General features: G+C 41.0%; 1 protein-coding gene across 1 annotated transcript in view; it reads left to right on the forward strand.

Moving 5' to 3' along the window:
- Positions 1-9,988, forward strand: part of LOC124142749 (neuronal acetylcholine receptor subunit alpha-2-like) — a 51,149-nt gene extending 41,161 nt beyond the window's left edge. The window contains exons 6-7 of the mRNA XM_048400756.1: positions 5,496-5,614; positions 7,942-9,988. Of these exons, the coding sequence (XP_048256713.1) occupies positions 5,496-5,614; positions 7,942-8,394 (572 nt within the window). The 3' untranslated portion in view covers positions 8,395-9,988. The remainder of the gene's footprint in view (positions 1-5,495; positions 5,615-7,941) is intronic.
- The last annotated feature ends 14,497 nt before the right edge of the window (positions 9,989-24,485 follow it).

Below are 24,485 nucleotides of genomic sequence, written 5' to 3' on the forward strand. Positions count from 1 at the left end.
TTGTAGCATATATCTTTCGTCACCTGAAACATATCACCTTTACACATTCTTCAAGAGGTATCGGTGTATTCAGTACGACATAATGATAGTTGACACTGTGTTTGTGATATGACTTTTCATTTTAATCTTCGAGGTGTTACCAAATATGTATGGTTCCTACATCCCGATATGGGTGTTGTATGAGGGTGTGTATAGTCACCGTGTGTGATGTGTTGAGATCGGCATGTGTGTGTGTGACTCGGCGTGGTTTCACCGTGGTGCAGTGTGTGTGTGTGTGTGTGTGTGTGTGTGTGTGTGTGTGTGTGTGTGTGTGTGTGTGTGTGTGTGTGTGTGTGTGTGTGTGTGTGTGTGTGTGTGTGTGTGTGTGTGTGTGTGTGTGTGTGTCGCAGATAAGAGTTGTGTGAACCTAAGTGTGTTTTGAATATTCCAGCGTGTCCAGGTCATGCTGTGTTGTGTCTAGATGAGCGTGTGTTGTGTGAAGATAAGGCTATGTTTTATCTAGATGAGCGTGTGGTGTGTGATGACATGGTTGTGTTGTGTCTAGATGATCGTGTGTTGTGTGATGACAGGGCTGTGTTGTGTCTAGATGAGCGTGTGTTGTGTGAAGATAAGACTGTGTTGTGTCTAGATAGGCGTGTGTTGTGTGAAGATAAAGCTGTGTTGTATCCAGATAGGCGTGTGTTGTGTGAAGATAAGGCTGTGTTTTATCTAGATGAGCGTATGGTGTGTGATGACATGGCTGTGTTGTGTCTAGATGAGCGTGTGTTGGGTGAAGATAAGACTGTGTTGTATCCAGGTATGCGTGTGTTGTGTGAACACACGGCTGTGTTTTGTCAAGATGAGCGCGTGTTGTGTGAAGACATGGCTGTGTTGTGTCTAGATGAGCGTGTGTTGGGTGAAGATAAGTCTGGATTGTGTCTAGAGGAGCGTGTGTTGTGTGAAGATAAATCTGTGTTGTATCCAGACAGGCGTGTGTTGTGTGAACACACGGCTGTGTTTTGTCAAGATGAGCGCCTGTTGTGTGAAGACACGGCTGTGTTGGGTCTATGTGAGCGCGTGTTGTGTGAAGACATGGCTGTGTTGGGTCTATGTGATCGTGTGTTGTGTGAAGACACGGCTGTGTTTTGTCCAGATGATCGTGTGTTATGTGTATCGCGGCGTATGTGGGACAAGAATTATGCCTCCTGAGATTGGTGTTAATGATGGACAGCGGATTTGAGAGTATATCTTGTATGTAAATTGGAGGCAGCTCAGGCACGTACTTCGCCCGGGTGAGAAACTAACACAGATAACTAATCTGACCTGACCAGTGAAAGACAAGAAATAAAACGACAGCGCCGAACCAACGGGAGTGGTATGAGGCGCGTGCTGCAGCAGTCCCCCGGGGATCTCCTCACACGCTGTGTATTTCCATATTGATCATATAGCATGGCAGAGACGGAGAAGGAATTAAGTTAGACAATTGCTGGAATTACATTCGCCACATCCATCTATAAAATAGTCATAACTAATTTCAAATTGAATCTATAATGAAGTCAGTGTTACTTCACTATAAGCACAAACCCCTCATTGGCTATCCGCGAATAAAGTAATTGTACATGGTTATTACAAAGTTATCGAGTTCCGGTTCTTTTTTTGCGCGAATAATGTCTCTTAATTATTGAAAGGAAATCATATTCAAAGCTCTTGATTCAATTCTAACGAGTGTTTCATAAGCAAATAGTTCCATACCGATGTCCGTAATCAGTTGTCATTATATAACTCAGTAATATCCAGCATAATTGTACGATTTCATTCCTGAACAGACCCAAGACAATGGCGTCAGAGTGTACGTGCAGCCTGCGATGATGAAGCTATATCCTGATGAACATGTATTAGTAATTGAAAGACCCGACCCGAAAAGAGAGCAAAAACCATATGTTTCGACCTGTAGAACGCTTAATTTGATTAGACTATCTCCCCTGTGAGATCACGTGATTCGTTCAGAAAATACCAAATGTAACACAGTGGAAGTGGTGATGTCAACAGAAGGCGATGTTGTCGAGATATCAGAATGTATTGGTTTCAGTTGACGGTCAACGTTGACAAGATACCAGCCAGTGTTTGTGTCAGTAGATTTAAAGTGCCAAATAAGCTTCAGACGGTGGCTCAGACAGACCAGCGAGGGTTATACTAATTTTGGATAATACACGTGTCATGGGATGTGAAAACAGGAAAAGAGCATGCTCTTTGTCTTCATCGAGGATGAATAGCCTCTGACTATGGGCTCGAGGATACAATAGTACAAACTAATAATAACATCTTTCTTGGCTAAATAACACATTGTTGTGTTGTATGAATGTACGTCAGAAACTATATATAGCACATATATCTACAAAACAGGCCAAATCAATACTGCAGATACTTTGGTTTCAGAGACATTTGCCAGGCTTTAGATCCGGACGTATGAGCAGGGATTTAAAACAGAAAATACTCTGTTCTTAAATATACAGATTTTCATAATCACGAAAGTTCTTAATAATCACCAAGGCATCATTAATCCAATGGATGTTAACTCATTCAAATCAAGCATTACAATACGCGAGTAAATAAATAAATAAATAAATATATAAAAAAAATAAAAAAATAAAAAAATAAAAAAATAAAAAATAAATAAATAAATAAATAAATAAATTATAATGCGCCAACTTCCACACAACTGACAACACATATCCATGTGTACATTACAGTAAAGAAGCTGGGCTGTCGAATTAAAACGTGTTAGTCTTGACTGAAAATACCAAGTGACTGGGCTGTTCTAATGGCAATCGGAAGTACATTCTATTACTTTACAGCAGTTACTTCAAAAGGTCTACATGAAATATCTTCAAAATCTGGTTAATTAACCTGCCATATTTGGAATGAAGGTATGTGCTAAGAAACAAAATACGGAAATAAATAATAAATCGTACTACACAATAATTGGTAAATAAAACTCTCCAGCAGAAAGTTAGCGCTTAAAGACAACAGCGTTTCTTAGATTTAATGGCGTTTTGCTACACTCTCCATTCAAGAGGAAGCTCATCCAAGGGAGATAAATCATACTGTATAAACATAACTTTACGATTATTGGGAAAATACTAAATCCCCCACGCGTCTATATTGACACGTGTAATGCGCTTTACTTGTGTAAAGTAAACACGCTGATTCCATTACACATGCTACAATGACGTCTGTGGATTGAAATTACAGCTAAACAAATGACATGTATCAATTTGAAATACTGTGAACTGCAATAAATATACAGCTGAACGCTAACCCAATTGCTTTAGTGGGTTTGGGCTTGATTTTATCGTCAAAATGCTCACATGAATTCCGACATGCCATTGATTCAAATTGAGGTGACATTTCTTATGATTTCGCATTATATATTAGGTTTACGAATCATGGGAAAACCTTTATTACACAAGCAATATTCTTTCGAAAAGAATTAAAATGTTGAGAATTTATCATATTATAAAAATGTCAAAAAGAAATAATTCCCAAACGTAAGTGTACATCAACATCTACAAGTATTTCTGGGATTTTCGTAAACGAAGGACAAAAAGAGGTGTCTCTGTTTTTCTTTAAAAAGTCATGGGAGGGAGTGAGTTTTGGGATTATCTGTCTATCACTTCAATTATGTGGTCAAGATTCAATTGTTTACAGGCCGCCGTCTTATGGCAACGACATCAGGCAACAATAAACAGTTTTTATACAAATTATGTGAGTGGCAAGTGCTACCGATAGGGAATGGACAAGTTATGCTTACCCTTTCCGCGAACACCTCATTACTGATTTTCACTGATCCTTTGGCATAATTCGCCGCTATTTTGCCTCTTACGCCAAATGGAATCTGTATCGGCAGATAATACAGGCTGAATACTCTCTGGTGTTGACGTTTAGTATGAACAGTATTTCTGTTGTATCCCATTACGTCAGATTAGAGCGATGCAAACAGTAACGTAAGAGTTCGCCGTTCATCACGTCGGTGAACCAAGTCAAGGATAATAATCGGGGTTAATCGGGTATTCCAACTAATGATATCAGATTCTAGCACGATTAGGTAAGGGGTTTCAACTTTGAGGGTGAAATGCGGCCACGAGTGACCAGTTATGTCCCTTCCAGCGATAGCTAATTTCAGAGACATAGAAAATTACCACAATTTATCAAATTAGGATTAAATTTTATGAGGAGGCATGCTGTAAGTGAATGAGACGTAATGATGTTACATGTATGCGACTTTACGAGGAAACAAATGGAAACTACTTGGGGTTTTGAGAATGTTTGGCTGAACGCCATTTATATGTCGTCATTTTACCTTATCGAAAATAGAATTAATGGCCGCATTTTGTTGTTTAGCCTTTCATTCTATTTAAATGTATTTCAGAAGTCACTGTGAGTTATTTGTCTTAACCAAATGATGTATACATTTCACCATGCATTGTTTCTTGTGACGCTTATTTTGATGGTGTCCACCGTCATTAGATATAATCCTGTAATTTACCTTGTTCGTATCTTATCGAAGTTTCATTTTGCTATTGCAATCGTTTTGATGTTTAAATAAATATTGCGATACGACTGAATCATAACTATTGCATTATTATTGCGATAGGTTACTTTGTATCCAACACTGGAGATTTCCGAACAGAAACAATCTATGTGACCAACCATAAAGGGCCTTATGAGTTAAACATTTTTTTCATTTTGACTCCTCATTATATTTTGAAACTACAGTGTCTTATGAACACAAAAATACAATTCACAAGCTTCAATTAATATTCATTACAATCATGGCATCAAACATTTGGACATCAGTCTCATTTTCAGACTTATTATGTAATAATTGCAGATTTTAGAAATAATGTCTGATTAAATGCACGCAGACATGTTTTAATATATAAGGTTTTTATTACATTTTTTAACGAGAGCAAAGTAAGATATTTTTGTACAGTTCGCACACATGGCCTTTTTTTACGTCAAACGTTCCTCTCTTTGAGGTCACAGCACAATTGTTTCCTCGCTCCCATAAGGCCCTTTTGTTCCTGGTGGGTCACATTTGCCCTTCAGAAACACCATTGGCGGTACAACGTGTACGTAGAGCATATAATTACACTTTTAAAATCAAAACAGAAAAAAAAATTATTCGGCAGTATTCAACGCCATGCCAACGTCTATCACATGAATATATCCCAAGTCCTTGAATCGGGAGATTGCTCTAGAAGATGTTAAGGATGTATTATTGTCTGAATAGATGCCCACATATTTCTTCGAAACAGATGCATTGGGGATGAAAACTAATACATAAAAGTAAATGCTTAACATTATGCTTTTCATTTTATCATGTCTATCGATTCTATCGATATATAATAGGGTCATCGATATTAACTGTTGCAAAGCATGTCATCGATACATTGCCATCGGAAGATAGTTCACATTCCTACAGGGGATCATCATTATTGCCTTATGTTTTACAGGAGCCTACTTCTGTCTGAGTATGGTGATGATCACGTTGTCGACGGTGCTGGCCTGCGTCATCGCCAACATGTTTTTCCGAGGGGTGCGGATCAATAGGGCTCCTCGGTGGCTTCGTTCGGTGAGTGAGTGATTAAGATGTTGCTCCGATTTTTGCATCGGTCCTGCATTATTACGGCTGTAGACATCACAGATGACACCGTTTTGGGAATCGAACAGTTACGGTTGGCGCGAAAAGCAAACACTAAGGTGTCCGAACATCGCCTTCATTCAGTAAGATCACTCACGTCCTACTTATGGACACATGCATATTTTATTTAATTAGTTGGTTTTCGTCAAAATGTGATTAAACTTCAACCTTTGAAAATGCTCTTTTTTTCCTTCAACCAAATGAGTTTACTTATTCAATGAAGGAACAAATATCAAGGTAGGTGAAAAGGGTCAGAGAAGTAACATTTTTTTATTTCGTTAAATGTCTTTAGTAAGAGATCCCATTGATACCACCCACCCTATGGTGTTGGAGAGATGTTGCGGTGAAATGGGGTTCAACTTCGCATTTCACCAATATACTCTCCACCAAATGTATAGATGATTTTAAAAATAACCTGGTTCGATTACATTAATACTAAGAGCTGTCGAGTGATGGTAATGGATGGGTGCGAAATAGGAAGGACTAGGTGTAACATGACAATCAAGCAAACGTGTTTTGTAAGTGTGTAAACAAGCAAGAAAAACGACGGGCGTGTAGAACGTTTGAGATGGCTTGATCAATAATGGGTCATGCCCCCACGAGTGGTCAAACAGTCGTTTTTACGGCGTGGCATGGTCGGAATCAGTCTACCAATGACAGCTTGAGGGAGTCTTGTCCACTCCGCTTTCAGCGCCATTCATTTCGATCATTGACGTCGGCACACACGTTTCCCGATCATGTCCCAGACGTCCTCTATGAGGGAAAGGTCAGGACTCATGGCTGGCCATTGCATTCTGGTGATGTTTTGCTTCTGGGGGAGTCAGTTACTGGAAGTGCACTTGAAAGACAAAACGTGGACCAGCATGCAAGGGGCAGCTATTTGAACCATTATGTTGTCTCGATAGAACTGTCCAGTGATCTTTCCACTGACAATATGCAGTGGCGTTTTTGCAGTCATTGTGATCCCGCCTATATCATTACAGATCCACCACCTAATCTGATATTTGCCTTATGTTAACGTTCGCATGACGTTTGTGAGGACGCCTCCACACATGTCCACGCCCATCCATGGGTGAGGTGGGTTGATATGAGGTTTAACGTCGCGTCCAAGAGTATGGCACCCATATGTGTGTGTGTGTGTATGTGTGTGTGTGTGTCTGTGTGTCTGTGTGTCTGGTTGTACTAGTTCAGACTAATGCCGGTCTATAGTGCTAGCCCACTGAGATAACATGCCCCAGTTTAACATGACTATCCCACTCAGACACAGTATACTGACTCCGAGCTGACCAGTCCTTGTTTTAGCCCCTTAAAGCCGAGCGCCATACAGGGTAACAACAAGTACCATCTTTTCAACGTCTTTTGGTATGACGCGGCCGGGGATCGAACCCCGGACCTTCCGATCTCCGGTAGGACGCTCTAACATCCGCGCTTTCATCTGAAAACATTACGAGCCCACCTGTCAGTATCCCAGTTTTTACGTCCTAAACACTATTGGCATCAGGCTAAAATGTGTCGGTTTGTTAACAGCGGTACAACACGTGGTCGACAAGTATTCAGATTAGCTGCATCCTCCGGCGCAAACTTCGGCGGCCTGGCGCAAGTGAACAGCTATTTGATTGGCTGTTTGGGCCCAATTTCTGGTTTTTGATTAATCGATCCCGGACTTGTGTTGTTGATCTAGAACGCACTGTGCGGGGCCGATCATTAACAGTGTGTGTGTGTGCAGAAACCTGTTCCAAAGTCTGCAAATCAAAGACTTAGCCACATTCAACACACAGTTTAAAACATGACAATAGCCTTTAGCCGTTTCTAATCCGATCACAAATACTATGTTAACGCAAGAGTAAAGAGATTCGTTTTCAAAGTGTAACTTTCTTCTGACGACCGATCATAACCTTTATAATTCATGATCCCCTTTCTTGAGAGTATGCACTGACAAGGGCCCACATGCACAAAGCGATCTTAGCGCTAAGATGGTCGTAACTCCCATAATTTAACATTGGCTTACGATAGTCTTAGCTCTAAGATTGCTTTGTGCAAGTGGGCCCAGGCCTTAAATTATCGCCTTTATGCCAACCTTCAGAGCAGGGTAACGGTAAGCACCATCTTTTAACTTCTTTTGGTTGGCGAAGTGATGACAAAATAGAACCGGAAGTGTCTGTCTTTCTTGCCTTCAGACAGTGTTCCCCATCAGTCCATGTTGTCATTGTTATGCCTCATGTTTTCCTTTTTTGATACCTTTCCACTCGCTGTTTCAGTTTATAATCGACGGCGTGGCGCGGATGATGAACGTCCGCCACACTTTCCAAGAGTCTCCCCGGGATTGCACAACACCCAAAAAGACCTGGTCATCGTTTGTGGATAATCAGACAGACCAGTCGGACCCGGAGCTAGCCTTTGCTCGAGTGAACCTTCTGGACACAGGGGGCGACTCCCGCTCAGACATCTACGGTGGAGATGGGTCATCGCTTGGGGCGTCTCCCGCCCGCCAGATGGCGCGACAACCGTGCCCGATATTGGAGCAAGTCAGTGGGATACGTGAACACATGGACAAAACGCGGGACGAGAGGAAAATACAGGACTCAACGGATAGCAATGTGCGCGAGTGGAGAGTCATCGCATGTGTGGTGGACAGATTGTTCTTTATCTTCTACGTCGTGGTCAATGCCATCGGACTTGTCGCAATCGTACTGGGAGGTGTGTTTATTTGAGAGATAAGACAACCTGATTGTGATTTGGTTTTATGAATAACACCTGTCAAAAGCTTCCTGGGGGTTGTATTTGAGATATAGCACAATGTGATATTGTAATATTTCCAATGGCATCAGATTTGTCGTTTATCGTCAATTGAGGACACACTGTAAACTGGACATGCCTGCTATTACCAATGTTGTAAAACTTGCTACAGCTGTGTGGTAGTAGCAACATTATGCAAAATCACATTAACATGTACTTCACTGTCTCCATCCCCGCCAGCGTCATGCCAATACATTATCGTGTGTCTACGTTCATCAAGGTGTCTCATCCCACAGGCAATATCCACACAGCGTCTTTCCAGGCAGAAAACTGCATACAGGCATGCCATCCGATCGAAGACAACTGATGGCTATATACTAGCAACACTTCCAACAGCGAAACATATTTACCTCGAAGTCTTTTCACTCATTAAATGTTAACCTAATCTGGCTGAATCACCATCAGCACAATGTCAAATCTCTCCGCTTGTCTCGAAATACGGATAACTCGTTATATTTCAACTGTCCATGGTATTCGAGTAAGCGAAGTTTCACTCTACTTCTTTACCATCTTGAAATAATGCCAAACATCGATCATCAGCATGTACCATATATAATTTACCATATATAATCTGTGAATATTCCAAGCAAACCTCACACATATCTTGCTGTATATACACTGAGCAACAGCTGCTTACTTGGTAGAAATAATTTGAATTGATTCAAATTTTAATAAAGAGTTATTGATAATGTTTATCAAATGCGATCGTGAGGAAGTCATCTCAATTTCTCATGGAATAATATTCCTTTCCCATTGATAGATTTCCATTTCCCTTGTTGAACGTCTGGTCGCGCTGGTCATGTGCACACGTTTACTCTCACCCTTCATACAATGTGCGACCCAGCATTCCTTCTGTTCCCTCTCCTTAGCCCAATATAGTGTTTAACTTCAAATATACATGGTCCGATAGACCTTATCAAGATTTTGTGGGTGTCTCAAATAGATGTGAAGTTATGAGTATTTTCCATTATCTTTCATCTGCAGAATGAAGTATGTTCAAATGTACCTTTGACCATCAGAAAAGTAGATGCGATGCTTACATATATGTAATGGCATTCATCGTGACTAAATTCAAATGGATTATCTCAAGCGTTTAACATTAGGTATTTGCAGTTATTTACAATTATTATAATTCTCTCCAAACAGTCTCTGTTACGCCACCTTGATTACTGTTGCGATACCCGTAACGTGCACGGTGCTTTGTTTTGCATTACTAGCAAAAGGAAAGTGGGAGTCTAAAGTCACAACACTGCCTTTCTAATGCAAATAATGTATGTTTTATACTGTATTATGTGACATATTCAGTATTTATTTTGATTCCGCAGGACATTATTAGCAAAGTATGCGGAAACTTAAATACGCATAAAAATACATCTTGTGATAGTATCTTGTGTTCCTGATTTTCCAGAAACGACTTATTGGTGATTACATTGCTTCTTCAAAAGACTTTTGGGGTTATTGAAATTGTATTTTATAACTGAATATAATAAAGGCAAATGCTTAGTACTATTCATGGTGTTAGATATATTGGTAGGAACTCGGTATTCCTGTTAGATATCTGTTAGATAACTCATTTGAATTCCCAAACCATTATGATACGATCACCGTCAAATACTGGTGCAGATAATGACGACACGCATTCTTCTGCTACTCTTGGTAAACGTACTACGACATACATGCTACCACTGCTGCAGGTAATGACGACAAACATGCGACTACTGCTGAAGATAATAAAGTCAAATATGAAACTACTGCTGCAGATAATAACGCCAAACATGCTACTACTGCTGCAAGTTATAACGTCAAACAAATTACCCTTCTAATGTAGGTAATAACGCCAAACGTGCTTTTGCAGCAAGCAGTAACGTCTGAAATGATAATACTGCTGCAGGTATGACAACATGTGGCTGCTACTGCTGCAAGTGATAATTACAAACATGCTACTACTGCTGCAGATGATAACGTCAAACATGCTACTATTGTTGCGAGAAATGACGTCCAAAATGCTTCTGCTGAAGGTATACCGCTAAAGATGCTTCTGCAGCAGGTAATCGCGTCCAAAATGCTAATACTTCTGCAGGTTATGATGACATCATGCTGCCACTGATTCAGGTAATGATTACAAACATACTTTTGCAGGTGGAGGTAATTACGTCAAACATGCTTCTGCTGCAGGTAATAATGTCAAACGTTATTTTGCTGCGGCAGGTAATAATATCAAACATTCTTTTGCTGCAGCAGGTAATAATATCAAACATTCTTCTGCTGCATGTGATAGTGTCAAACATTCTTCTGCTGCGGCAGGTGAACATCAAACATGTTTCTGCTACGGCAGGTAATAATATAAAACGTTCTTCTGCTAAGGCGGGTAATAATGTCAAACATTCTTCTGCTGCGGCAGGAAATAATATCAAACATTCTTCTGCTAAGGCGGGTAATAATGTCAAACATTCTTTGCTGCGACAGGTAATAATATCAAACATTCTTCTGCTGCGGCAGGTGGATATCAAACATTCTTCTGCTACGGCAGGTAATAATATTAAACGTTCTTCTGCTAAGGCGGGTAATAATGTCAAACATTTTTCTGTTGCGGCAGATAATAATATTGTACATCCTTAATGCTGTAGCAGGTAATATTGTCAAACATTCTTTTGCTGCGACAGGTAATAATATCAAACATTCTTCTGCTGCGGCAGGTGGATATCAAACATTCTTCTGCTACGGCAGGTAATAATATTAAACGTTCTTCTGCTAAGGCGGGTAATAATGTCAAACATTTTTCTGTTGCGGCAGATAATAATATTGTACATCCTTAATGCTGTAGCAGGTAATATTGTCAAACATTCTTTTGCTGCGACAGGTAATAATATCAAACATTCTTCTGCTGCGGCAGGTGGATATCAAACATTCTTCTGCTACGGCAGGTAATAATATTAAATGTTCTTCTGCTAAGGCGGGTAATAATGTCAAACATTCTTCTGCTGCGGCAGATTATAATATTGTACATCCTTTTGCTGCAGCAGGTAATATTGACAAACATTCTTTTGCTGCGACAGGTAATAATATCAAACATTCTTTTGCTGCGGCAGGAAAAAATATCAAACATGCTTCTGCTGCGGCAGGTAATAATATCGTACATTCTTCTGCAACGGCAGGTAATAATATCGTACATTCTTCTGCTACGGCAGGTAAAAATATCGTACATTCTTCTGCAACGGCAGGTAATTATATCAAACATTCTTTTGCTGCGGCAGGTAATAATGTCAAACATTCCTTTGATGCGCCAGGTAATAATGTCAAACACACTTCGGCTGCACGTAACAATATCAAATATTCATTTGCTGCGCAGGTAATAATGTCAAACATTCTTTTGCTGCGGCAGGTAATAATATCAAACATTCTTCTGCGGCAGGTAATAATATCAAACATTCTTCGGCTGCAGGTAATAATATCAAATATTCATTTGCTGAGGCAGGTAATAATATCAAACATTCTTCTGCTACGGCTGTTAATAATATCAAAAATGCTTCGAGTGCAGCAGGTTATAATATCATATGATCTTCTGCTACGGCGGGAAATATATTAAATGTTCTTCTGCTAAGGCGGGTAATAATTTCAAACATTCTTCTGCTGCGGCAGATAATAATATTGTACATCCTTTTGCTGCAGCAGGTAATATTGTCAAACATTCTTTTGCTGCGACAGGTAATAATATCAAACATTCTTTTGCTGCGGCAGGAAAAAATATCAAACATTCTTCTGCTGCGGCAGGTAATAATATCAAACATTCTTCTGCTGCGGCAGGTAATAATATCATACATTCTTCTGCTACGGCAGGTAAAAATATCGTACATTCTTCTGCAACGGCAGGTAATTATATCAAACATTCTTTTGCTGCGGCAGGTAATAATGTCAAACATTCCTTTGATGCGCCAGGTAATAATGTCAAACACACTTCGGCTGCACGTAATAATATCAAATATTCATTTGCTGCGCAGGTAATAATGTCAAACATTCTTTTGCTGCGGCAGATAATAATATCAAACATTCTTCTGCGGCAGGTAATAATATCAAACATTCTTCGGTTGCAGGTAATAATATCAAATATTCATTTGCTGAGGCAGGTAATAATATCAAACATTCTTTTGTTGCGGCAGGTAATAATATCAAACATTCTTCTGCTACGGCTGTTAATAATATCAAAAATGCTTCGAGTGCAGCAGGTTATAATATCAAATGATCTTCTGCTACGGCAGGTAATAATATTGTACATTTTTCTGCTGCGGCATGTAATAATACCAAACATTCTTCTGCAACGGCAGGTAATAATATGAAACATTCTTCTGCTGCGGCAGGTAATAATATGAAACATGCTTCAGCTGCAGGTAATAATATCAAACATTCTTCTGCTACGGCAGGTAATAATGTCAAACATTCTTCTGCTACGGCAGGTTATAATATGAAACATTCTTCTGCTACGGCAGGCAATAATATTAAACGTTCTTCTGTTGCGGTAGGTTATAATATCAAACATTCTTTTGCTGCATCAGGTAAATATGTCAAACATACTTTTGCTGCGGCAGGTAATAATATCAAACATTCTTCTCCTGCGGCAGATAATAATATCAAACATTCTTTTGCTGCAGCAGGTTATAATGTCAAACATTCTTTTGATGCGACAGGTAATAATATCAAACATTCTTCTGCTGCAGGTAATAATGTCAAAGATTCTTCTGCTGCGGCAGGTGAATATCAAAGATTCTTCTGCTACGGCAGGTAATAATATTAAACGTTCTTCTGCTAAGGCAGGTAATAATGTCAAACATTCTTCTGCTGCGGCAGGTACTAATGTCAAACATTCTTTTGCTACGACAGGTGATAATATCAAACATTCTTTTGCTGCGGCAGGTAATAATATCAAACATGCTTCGGCTACGGCAGGTAATAATATCAAACGTTCTTCTGCTTCGGCAGGTAATAATATCAAAGATTCTTCTGCTACGGCAGGTTATAATATCAAAGATTCTTCTGCTACGGCAGGTAATAGTGTAAAACATTCTTCTCTGCTGCAATTAATAACGTCACAAATGCTTCTATTGAAGGTGATAATGACAAACATGCTACTACTGCTGCAAATGATAATGCCACACATACCGTTAATGACTACAGAGATGCTGCTACTGTCGAAAATGACAAAATTAATATCAATGTTATAATCCCCACATTCATAACATAATAAGACTGATGAGTGAGTATATAAGGTTTTCCGGCCGCTTTTGGCAAAGTATCAACTATATCATGGCTTTCGAGAACACCAGAATTGAGCTTCAAGCATTGTTTCACATAATATGACTAACAATTAGCGAAAACCACGCACCATGCAATGTGCAATGCCAATTACATTCCCATGCCAATATTTCTTTTTATGACCGATCCGGCATCAAACTACAGTAAACATTTATGTTCGAGAAATATTTTCATATTTTTCACCAGTGCGTTCTGAATCATTTAAGGGTGTAACATGCAGCGGTAAATACATTTGGATTTTGACTCTTCAGCCCCGCACTGCATCACCAATGAATCGAAATACGTCGGCCCATACACTTTTTTCCGAAACAATGCAAGAAATCAATGTTAATCGAAGTTAACGTATATTCAGCATTAGCTTAACGTGTGAGTCAAGCCTGTACTACATTGAGTCATAGTGAATCCATTTATAGACGTGACGTGGTGGGAACGAGAAGTTTTATAATCGATGAAAGGGAAGGGGAGTACTGCAATGTATATGATATGATGGGGAAGTGTGCCACGACGTCATTGCAAACTATGTCATATGTACACCCTTCACATACAATTGCATAACATGTAACACGTTAGATGTTTAACATTACAACTTTTATTTGGTTTTATTTTCTGGCTTGAGAAATATCTTTGACGCAACCCTTACCCTTGACACTTGGCTAATTATCGTCCTATCTTTGAGTGACTAGCCTCTTTACAGTAAGCGTCATACCGTTGCTACTAGCCTTTATATTGCCAATATATATCAGTGCTACTAGTTTTTTAATAGAAAGTTATATCTCACTCTTAATTGCCTTCCTAAAGCAAGTTCATCCTCAGTGCTACTAGCCTTTATATAACCACTTCAAAATCACTGCTATGGATATATGTGTCCTGTTCCGTTCCCCCAGTGCTCCTGGTCCATATATAGCTTGTTCTATCTAAGTGCTACCAGCCTATATATAGCCATATAGCCTGTTCTATCTCCGTGGTACTAGCCTATATATAGCCTGTTCTATCTCCGTGGTACTAACCTATATATAGCCATGTAGCCTGTTCTATCTCCGTGCTACTAGCTTATATATAGCCTGTTCTATCGCCGTGGTACTAGCCTATATATAGCTTGTTCTATCCCCGTGCTACTAGCCTATATATAGCTTGTTCTATCCCCGTGCTACTAGCCTATATATAGCTTGCTCTATCTCCATGATACGAACTTATATAGCCTATTCTATATCCCCAGTGCTCCTTGTCCATATATTGCCTGTTCTATCACAGGTTTCTATCGTCTACTTGCGTGTCACGTTTCCATATTGACATAACTGTGCAATATATTTTCATCGAGATAATACCCTGTAACTCGTAGTGATGACTTCCTTACCTGTGTCACTAGGAAGGGCTTCACGGGATGAACAATCTGACACACCCCATTGAGCTCATGGCGAACAAACCCACTCGGCTCATGAATCCCAGACATCCCGCTAGTGACACATATTAATTCGGTATACTGCAACTTGTTAGAGAAGTCTTAGCATAAATTGTTGCAGTGCATTTGGCCTTGAGGTCATGTTGTTTGAGCTCCTGTTTAAGTTGGTTAATTGTAGGCTGAAACTATGATACCTACACATGTACATAGTTGGTCTTCATTTGGTTTTACAAATTGCTTCATCTTTATTGACAACCAAAACGATTTTATTTTTATGTTTTAGTTCGTTGAAGGTAGCCTTTGTTTGTTAATCTTCTAAATGGTGTGATAAGAACTTTATTTCGCGAACATCTGTTGTCATCACTATTTAATTCACTTCGTAATTTATAAACAAATGTTTGTGATGTGGTAGTACAGTAGACACTGATTGTATTAGGGATTTTCTGATGAGTAAGGCAAGTTTTCTGTCGCCTTTTATTCTACATTGTGTTTGAAGAGAGGGCAGGTACAATAACAGTATGAATGTGTTGCGTGTCCGATACATGGTCAGGATATGGTATGTATACTTATCTCTGTTTCAAATAAATCAGTACATTAACAAGTCAATGTTTTTATTAAGGTATGCACTTGAACAATGTGTGTACACATATTTATGCCAATAATCTTTGACTTTGACGTCGGGGAGATTTCACTTCGGAAAACAAAGTGTTTCAACGAGGGGTGTCTAAAAATGTAGAAAACAAATATGATGTGAGAAGACGCCGAACAATCCGATCCACAACGTGCCTTTCACGCATCCTTCACAACAATCATCGCAATTGTACAAACTTATTTTCTAAGAAACATTCTCTTGAATGTGCGTTTGCTTAAACGGCAGCCTACGCTATGAGCCCTACACTGAAACCTTGATTCAGTCCACACCATAGGCACTCCCCTTTCTACTATAACCTTATTCCAGTCCATACTATGAACACTCCCAACTATACTTTAACTTTGTTCCAATCCACAAAATGAACACTCCCTTTTACACTGTAAATTCTGATCCAGTCTACGCTAGGAGCACTCCTCTTTAACCTGTTACCTTGATCCAGTCCACACGACTGTCTCCGTCATCTTTTGGTAGAGCGTCTGCCCGGAGAGCGGAAGCTCCGGGGTTCGATCCCTGGGCACGTCATACCAATGACGTTAAAAGATGATACTTTTTGTTAACCTGACTGGCACTCGGCATTAAGGCGTTGGAACAAGGAAGGGTCGGCTCGGAGTCGTGTCTGAGCATTCATGTTAAACTGTGGCATGGTATCTCAGTGGGCCAACTCTATAAGCTCGGCATGAGTTCGGACTAGAACAAGCAGCAACACAAACATGTGCATGCACGTCGCTATATAAGTGTAATTATCTTGAAAGCGATGTTAAACGCTATTTCAGCTCACCTCAACTCAACAACATATCCGACTTAAAGCCTAATTTGTACACTTCTCAAATATTCACTACAGCTTATCGTGGCTTCACGTTAAACTCTTCTAGTCGCTCTTAATTGCTATATAAACACTACTGGGAAATGACGTAACTTCTGTAACCTCCTCAACTCTGTACTTTAACGTCCTAAACTCTATACCATAACGTCCTCCAGCCTGCACTATAACGCCCTCAACCCTGTACAATAACGTCCTCCAGTCTGTACTATAACGTCCTCAAGCCTGTAATATAACGTCCTCCAGCCTGTACTATAACGTCCTCAAGCCTGTACTATAACGTCCTCAAGCCTGTACTATAACGTCCTCAAGCCTGTACTATAACGCCCTCAACCCTGTAAAATAACGTCCTCCAGCCTGTACTATAACGTCCTCAAGCCTGTACTATAACGTCCTCAAGCCTGTACTATAACGTCCTCAAGCCTGTACTATAACGCCCTCAACCCTGTACAATTACGTCCTCCAGCCTGTACTATAACGTCCTCAAGCCTGTACTATAACGTCCTCCAGCCTGTACTATAACGTCCTCAAGCTTGTACTATAACGTCCTCAAGCCTGTACTATAACGTCCTCAAGCCTGTACTATAACGTCCTTCAGTCTGTACTATAACGTCCTCAAGCCTGTACTATAACGTCCTCAAGCCTGTACTATAACGTCCTCAAGCCTGTACTATAACGTCCTCAAGCCTGTACTATAACGTCCTCAAGCCTGTACTATAACGTCCTCAAGCCTGTAATATAACGTCCTCCAGCCTGTACTATAACGTCCTCAAGCCTGTACTATAACGTCCTCAAGCCTGTACTATAACGTCCTCAAGCCTGTACTATAACGTCCTCAAGCCTGTACTATAACGCCCTCAACCCTGTACAATTACGTCCTCCAGCCTGTACTATAACGTCCTCAAGCCTGTACTATAACGTCCTCAAGCCTGTACTATAACGTCCTCAAGCTTGTACTATAACGCCCTCAACCCTGTAAAATAACGTCCTCCAGCCTGTACTATAACGTCCTCAAGCCTGTACTATAACGTCCTCAAGCCTGTACTATAACGTCCTCAAGCCTGTACTATAACGCCCTCAACCCTGTACAATTACGTCCTCCAGCCTGTACTATAACGTCCTCAAGCCTGTACTATAACGTCCTCCAGCCTGTACTATAACGTCCTCAAGCCTGTACTATAACGTCCTCAAGCCTGTACTATAACGTCCTCAAGCCTGTACTATAACGTCCTTCAGTCTGTACTATAACGTCCTCAAGCCTGTACTATAACGTCCTCAAGCCTGTACTATAACGTCCTTCAGTCTACTATAACGTCCTCCAGCCTGTGCTATAACGTCCTGCAGCCTGTACTATAACGTCCTCAAGCTTGTACTATAACGTCCTCAAGCTTGTACTATAACGTCCTCAAGCCTGTACTATAACGCCCTCAACCCTGTACAATAACGTCCTCCAGCCTGTACTATAACGTCTTCAAGCCTGTACTATAACGTCCTCAAGCCTGTACTATAACGTCATCAAGCCTGTACTATAACGCCCTCAACCCTGTACAATAACGTCCTCCAGCCTGTACTATAACGTCCTCAAGCCTGTACTATAACGTCCTCCAGCCTGTACTATAACGTCCTCAAGCCTGTACTATAACGTCCTCAAGCCTGTACTATAACGTCCTCAAGCCTGTACTATAACGTCCTCCAGCCAGTACTATAACGTCCTCAAGCCTGTACTATAACGTCCTCCAGCCTGTACTATAACGTCCTCAAGCCTGTACTATAACGTCCTCCAGCCTGTACTATAACGCCCTCAAGCCTGTACTATAACGTCCTCCAGCCTGTACTATAACGTCCTCAAGCCTGTACTATAACGTCCTCAAGCCTGTACTATAACGTCCTCAAGCCTGTACTATAACGCCCTCAACCCTGTACAATTACGTCCTCCAGCCTGTACTATAACGTCCTCAAGCCTGTACTATAACGTCCTCCAGCCTGTACTATAACGTCCTCAAGCCTGTACTATAACGTCCTCAAGCCTGTACTATAACGTCCTCAAGCTTGTACTATAACGTCCTCAAGCTTGTACTATAACGTCCTCAAGCCTGTACTATAACGCCCTGAACCCTGTACAATAACGTCCTCAAGCCTGTACTATAACGTCCTCCAGCCTGTACTATAACGTCCTCAAGCCTGTACTATAACGTCCTCAAGCCTGAACTATAACGCCCTCAACCCTGTACAATAACGTCCTCCAGCCTGTACTATAACGTCCTCAAGCCTGTACTATAACGTCCTCAAGCCTGTACTATAACGTCCTCAAGCCTGTACTATAACGTCCTCAAGCCTGTACTATAACGTCCTCAAGCTTGTACTATAACGTCCTTCAGTCTGTACTATAACGTCCTCAAGCCTGTACTATAACGTCCTCAAGCCTGGACTATAACGTCCTTCAGTCTGTACTATAACGTCCTCAAGCTTGTACTATAACGTCCTCCAGCCTGTACTATAACGTCCTTCAGCCTGTATTATAACGTCCTCAAGCCTGTACTATAACGTCCTCCAGTCTGTACTATAACGTCCTTCAGCCTGTATTATAACGTCCTCAAGCCTGTACCATAACGTCCTCAAGCCTGTACTATAACGTCCTCCAGCCTGTACTATAACGTCCTCCAGCCTGTACTATAACGTCCTCAAGCCTGTACTATAACGTCCTCCAGTCTGTTCTAAAACGTCCTCCAGTCTGTACTATATCGTCCTCCAGCCTTTACTATAACGTACTCTGCTATTCTACGACGTCAGCGCCGACATTTCCGTGTGAGATGGTGTGTGAACTTTGAGGCATGGAATCTGAGAAACTGGCGTAGAGTTTGGTGATGAATCTATTTTACTGCGAAGTCGAGATAGGTGAACCCGTATCACAGACATACAAATGGATGTATTGCCTAAAACTGAAGCGGGTAGATTTGGAGGTGGCAGTGTCATGATGTGGGCCGCCAAATCACATCCCCGTAGAACCGACCTGGTGTGCATGCAAGGTAATTTGATGGCATTACGTCACCGAGATGAAATCTTACAACGTCAGCTGTTTCCCGTTATCGACCATTAACGAGAGATTTTTCAGTATGACAACGCCCGACCACATGATGCAGGTGTCACTATGGATTTCCTACAGAATCAGAAGATTACATGGCCATCACGATCGCTCGATTCAAACCGTATTGAACAGCCATGGGATGCACTCGGTCGCCGTGTCCGACAACGTCAACCGCCGCCCCAAACGCTTCCGTAACTTCGCCAGGCATTGCACGATGAAAGGGCCCGACTGCCACGAATGCCGCAGGATTGAATTCATCGATCATGCAGCCAATGGGTATTCGTTGTAGAACTGCCATACAGACCAACGGTGGACATTGCAGGTACTGACGTTAACGCTGCAAAGTCACGCTGTGAAAAAGACGTTTATTTCAGTATAAAGGCCACAGGCCTAAGTACAATATAGATACATGTATCATCCACAAAGTGGTGGTACAATATCAAGAGGTACAGAGTGCAATAAAAGTACAAATTATAATTATACTAATGAAGAACGTAAAAATAGGGCATCTTTAATGTATTTTACACATAATGGCAAGGTTTCAAGTTTGTAGTAAAGTTCTGGGGGAGTCATTGTCAGTCAGATTTGACAACAAACACTATGACTTTCATCATGTGAAGTTTGACAGGTATTTGCTTGGGTTAAGAAATATTATTCGAAACAAAGACGACGTATGTAAATATGTTCACCTTTGCCTTTTCTTTTTGTTGGGAGTATACTATAACCTCTTCAAGTCTATACTATAACGTCCATCTAAACTGTAATCTCCTCCAGTTTGCACTATAACCTCCACCGGTTTATACTATAAAATCCTGTCTACAACATAACAAAGGCTTTACTGTAGGCTGACTCTAGAGGGGTAACCACCCACGTTTAACTGAAACGCTGTGGTTCGATTAAAGCATGCTTGAGAGCGGCGTTAAATACAAAAGAACAATGAAAGTCTCATTTTCCTTGTTAAAACCAATGAAGAAGTACTGTTTCCCACTCATTATACGAGTTTAAACTCATTAAGGGAGATCCTCTCGGTTTTCCAGTTGTTTTTATTCACTCTGGCGCTCTTTTAGCCTGAGTGAAGACGATGAACCCAGAACTCTTGCAACGTAAGTATTGAGTTTAATGGGCACGATTGCAGTTTATAACAGACATTTATCTCTGCACTGGGAACAGTTTATGAAATCCTTACCCTTCATCATTGATTTAAGCAGATGTTGAAACGTTTGTACAGATTGAACTTCTTGAAAAAAATAACACGCTGGCATTCCTTTGAGGTCTGAACTGATAGAATTAGAAGCTGTTATAAGGAATACAATGCAGTTTGGGAAAAAGTTGTGTTTTCTAAAGTAAGGGTTGGGTGTCGGGGGCTGAGACGTTTGCTTGAGAATATGTTTTTCAGTCAGTGTTGCGGAACGTACAATAATGTGTCTCTGATAAAAGGAGCAAAACAATTGTGTGTTTTTTTACCGACAACATATTATGTTTCAAAAGACCCAGCATGTTCAGTGAACGATGTATTCTGGGGTAAGACGTGAGGAAACATATTCGGAAACAGATTTCTTTTGCAAACAGACCTCAGTTCTCTGTGAAACAGGTCATAAAAAACTACTGATGCATCCTTGGCTAAGTGATGGCTGTATCTGCATATGTTCATCCAGCAGAGACCAGATACTGGGGATAGAGGGATAGTGATGTGATTGCTAACCTTCTAGTGTCTAACACGCAGATTAGGCGGTATACACCCCAGGGAGCTGAGAATGAAATACGAGTGTCGATTGATCCGGTAACCGATGGCGGGGCAATAAACTGTTACGCGGTTTGAACATATCCTCCACCGATAAGCAGATCGTGGTTGTTAATGGAAAATTATTATTATATTATGGATTTATACATTTACAATCTTGGCATGTAGATTTTCGAGAAAATCCGTTTTTTGTTGTAAATATTGACCTATGTCGGGCATAACTACGTGCAATGAGCGACTTACAAATGGATCTGCTTTAAACAAGGCAATATCTTATGATAGAGGGGGTGGTCGGGTAATCTAGCGGTTAAAGCGTTCGCTCGTCACGCCGAATGACCGGGTTAGGTTTCCCACATGGGTATATTATGTGAAGCCAATATCTGGTGTACCCCGCCGTGATATTGCTAGAATAGCCTATACCATATCATTAACTCACTCACTCAGTGCGTCACACATTCAGATGAGACCCACTGGTGAATACGCACGATTCAAAGTCAAGTTAGATGACCCTGATGGGTACGCCTGGATAAACATCAAGTATGGCGAGTGTACAGACGGACAGACATCGATAAACATCAAGTATGGCGAGTGTACAGACGGACAGGCATCGATAAACATCAAGTGTGGTGAGTGTACAGACGGACAGGCATCGATAAACATCAAGTGTGGCAATAGTCTCACACATGACACGCTTCGATAAACGTCAGTTGTGGCAATAGTCTCACACATGACACGTTTCGATAAACATCTGACACGTAACGATAAACATCAAGTGTGGCAATAGTCTCACACATGACACGTTTCGATAAACGTCAGTTGTGGCAATAGTTTCACACATGACACGTTTCGATAAACGTCTGACACGTAACGATAAACGTCGAGTGTGGCAATAGTCTCACACATGACACGTTTCGATAAACATCTGACACGTTACGATAAACGTCGAGTGTGGCAATAGTCTCACACATGACACGTTTCGATAAACATCTGACACGTTACGATAAACGTCGAGTGTGGCAATAGTTTCACACATGACACGTTTCGATAAACATCTGACACGTAACGATAAACGTCGAGAGTGGCAATAGTCTCACACAGGGCACGTTTCGATAAACATCAGTTGTGGCAAGAATCTCACACATGACACGTTTCGATAAACATCAGTTGTGGCAAGAATCTCACATATGACACATTTCGATAAACATCTGACACGTTTCGATAAACATCAGTTGTGGCAAGTGTATCACACATGACACTATCGATCACCTGAAGGAAAACCACATAGCGTAAAAAGATTTATCATCTCAGTGTAAAATTGAAACTGTAAATTACTCGCAGTAAAATATTCTAATATTTCTGATGCGGCGTTAATCAGTATTCACTAACTCTTTCACTGTAGAATCACGTTCTTCGTTCGGTTGATCGATCGTCGTGATTGAAGGAGAGGTAATTAATTTAGTTAAAAAATTATATTTTTTTAACATAACTTTACGTGTGAAACCTACATCACAACACGGCAGTTGAAACCCGACCGTCTGCAGTCTCGTAACCTCCTGTACCGCGACCCAAGAAGCGGAGCGCCAGTCAAGTGCATCAGTGATGTAGTATTGATACCGGTTACCCTGCATCATGTGCTGCAATGAACGAGGAAATAAAGCCAGTGCTCCATTCGTATCATGCATTTATTGAGCAATAGTGCTCTCACAGATGCCTTTGATTTCAACCATTCATTGAGTTATAGGGTAGCCACTTCCCTTTCTGTGATTATAACTGAAACACGAGTGGATCGTGATTGGATTATCTTGTCGGAATTTAATTCCTAAATGTTCCTGGCGGGTAAGCAGAGGGGATATAATTAGATATGTTTCCCCCCGACGACCCCTCCAGCCTCCACTCCCCCCACCTTCCCCCATCCCTGTAATTTCCTGAACAACAATTGACGAGTTTTTCCTGTACAAAGGCTGGCGGCATGGCAAGCTCTCACATCCCTCAACCGTGAAATGCGATTGAAAATACAACTGTTTCCTTCACAGGGACAACACGTTGGTGGCGTTCACGCGATCACAAACTGATGCCACACGAGTAAAGGGAGGCAACTCATCTTCCAGAAACATGTAAGGTGTAGATATTGATTGTCCAATCATGTCCGCGAATTGAGGTGCGCGATCCCAGAAACAGCTTCAATTATTCATTGCTTAGATCCCCATGTTATTGGAAATGTGCAGCGAAGAGAAAGCACGTCCGTGCAAGAATATCTAATACAGCTGTTATATTTGTACACACAATCAAATAGGTTTTGCTGGGTGCGCAAGAACAATTCCGATGTGGGTAATAGGTAAGTTGTTCTAGCGATAACGTCACCTGGTATTAATGGCTGTAACGTGGGAGGGACGTCAATACCGCAGGTGACACCATACGTAAAACCGGTAAGGCGTGTAGTGCTGAGCAATCAATCATGAAAGCAGATGTATTATACATGAATGAAGTTCATATCACCAAGTAATAGCTATCAACACACAGCTACAGCCCAGCCGTAGCGTATACATGTATATACACGATTTAAACGTGTAAACAATAAAGTTATACATTGCATCATATGTAGGCACACGAGACACATGCATCACGGGTAGAATAGATCCGGGGTGGAATAGGTCTTCAGCAACCCATGCTTGCCGTAAAAGGCGACTATGCTTGTCGTAAGAGGCGACTAACGGGATAGGGTGGTCAGGTTCGCTGACTTGGTAAATGCATGTCATCGATCCCAATTGCGTGGATCGATGCCCATGTTGTCAATCACTGGATTGTCTGGTCCAGACTCTATTATTTACAGGCCGCTCTGATATAGCTGGAATATTGTTGAGTGCGGCGTTAAACAACAAACTAAACCAAAACATGTAGACATACACCCACCTGTATCACGGGTCGGAATATGACTACCTGTGTCACGACTTGACATACGGCCACGTATATCACGTGCAGGAAAATGGCCACCTGTACTGCGT

The sequence above is a fragment of the Haliotis rufescens genome, unplaced genomic scaffold (assembly GCF_023055435.1).
Source record: "Haliotis rufescens isolate VD_foot unplaced genomic scaffold, xgHalRufe1.0.p SCAF_20, whole genome shotgun sequence".
In the NCBI taxonomy this organism is placed as follows: Eukaryota; Metazoa; Mollusca; class Gastropoda; order Lepetellida; family Haliotidae; genus Haliotis; species Haliotis rufescens.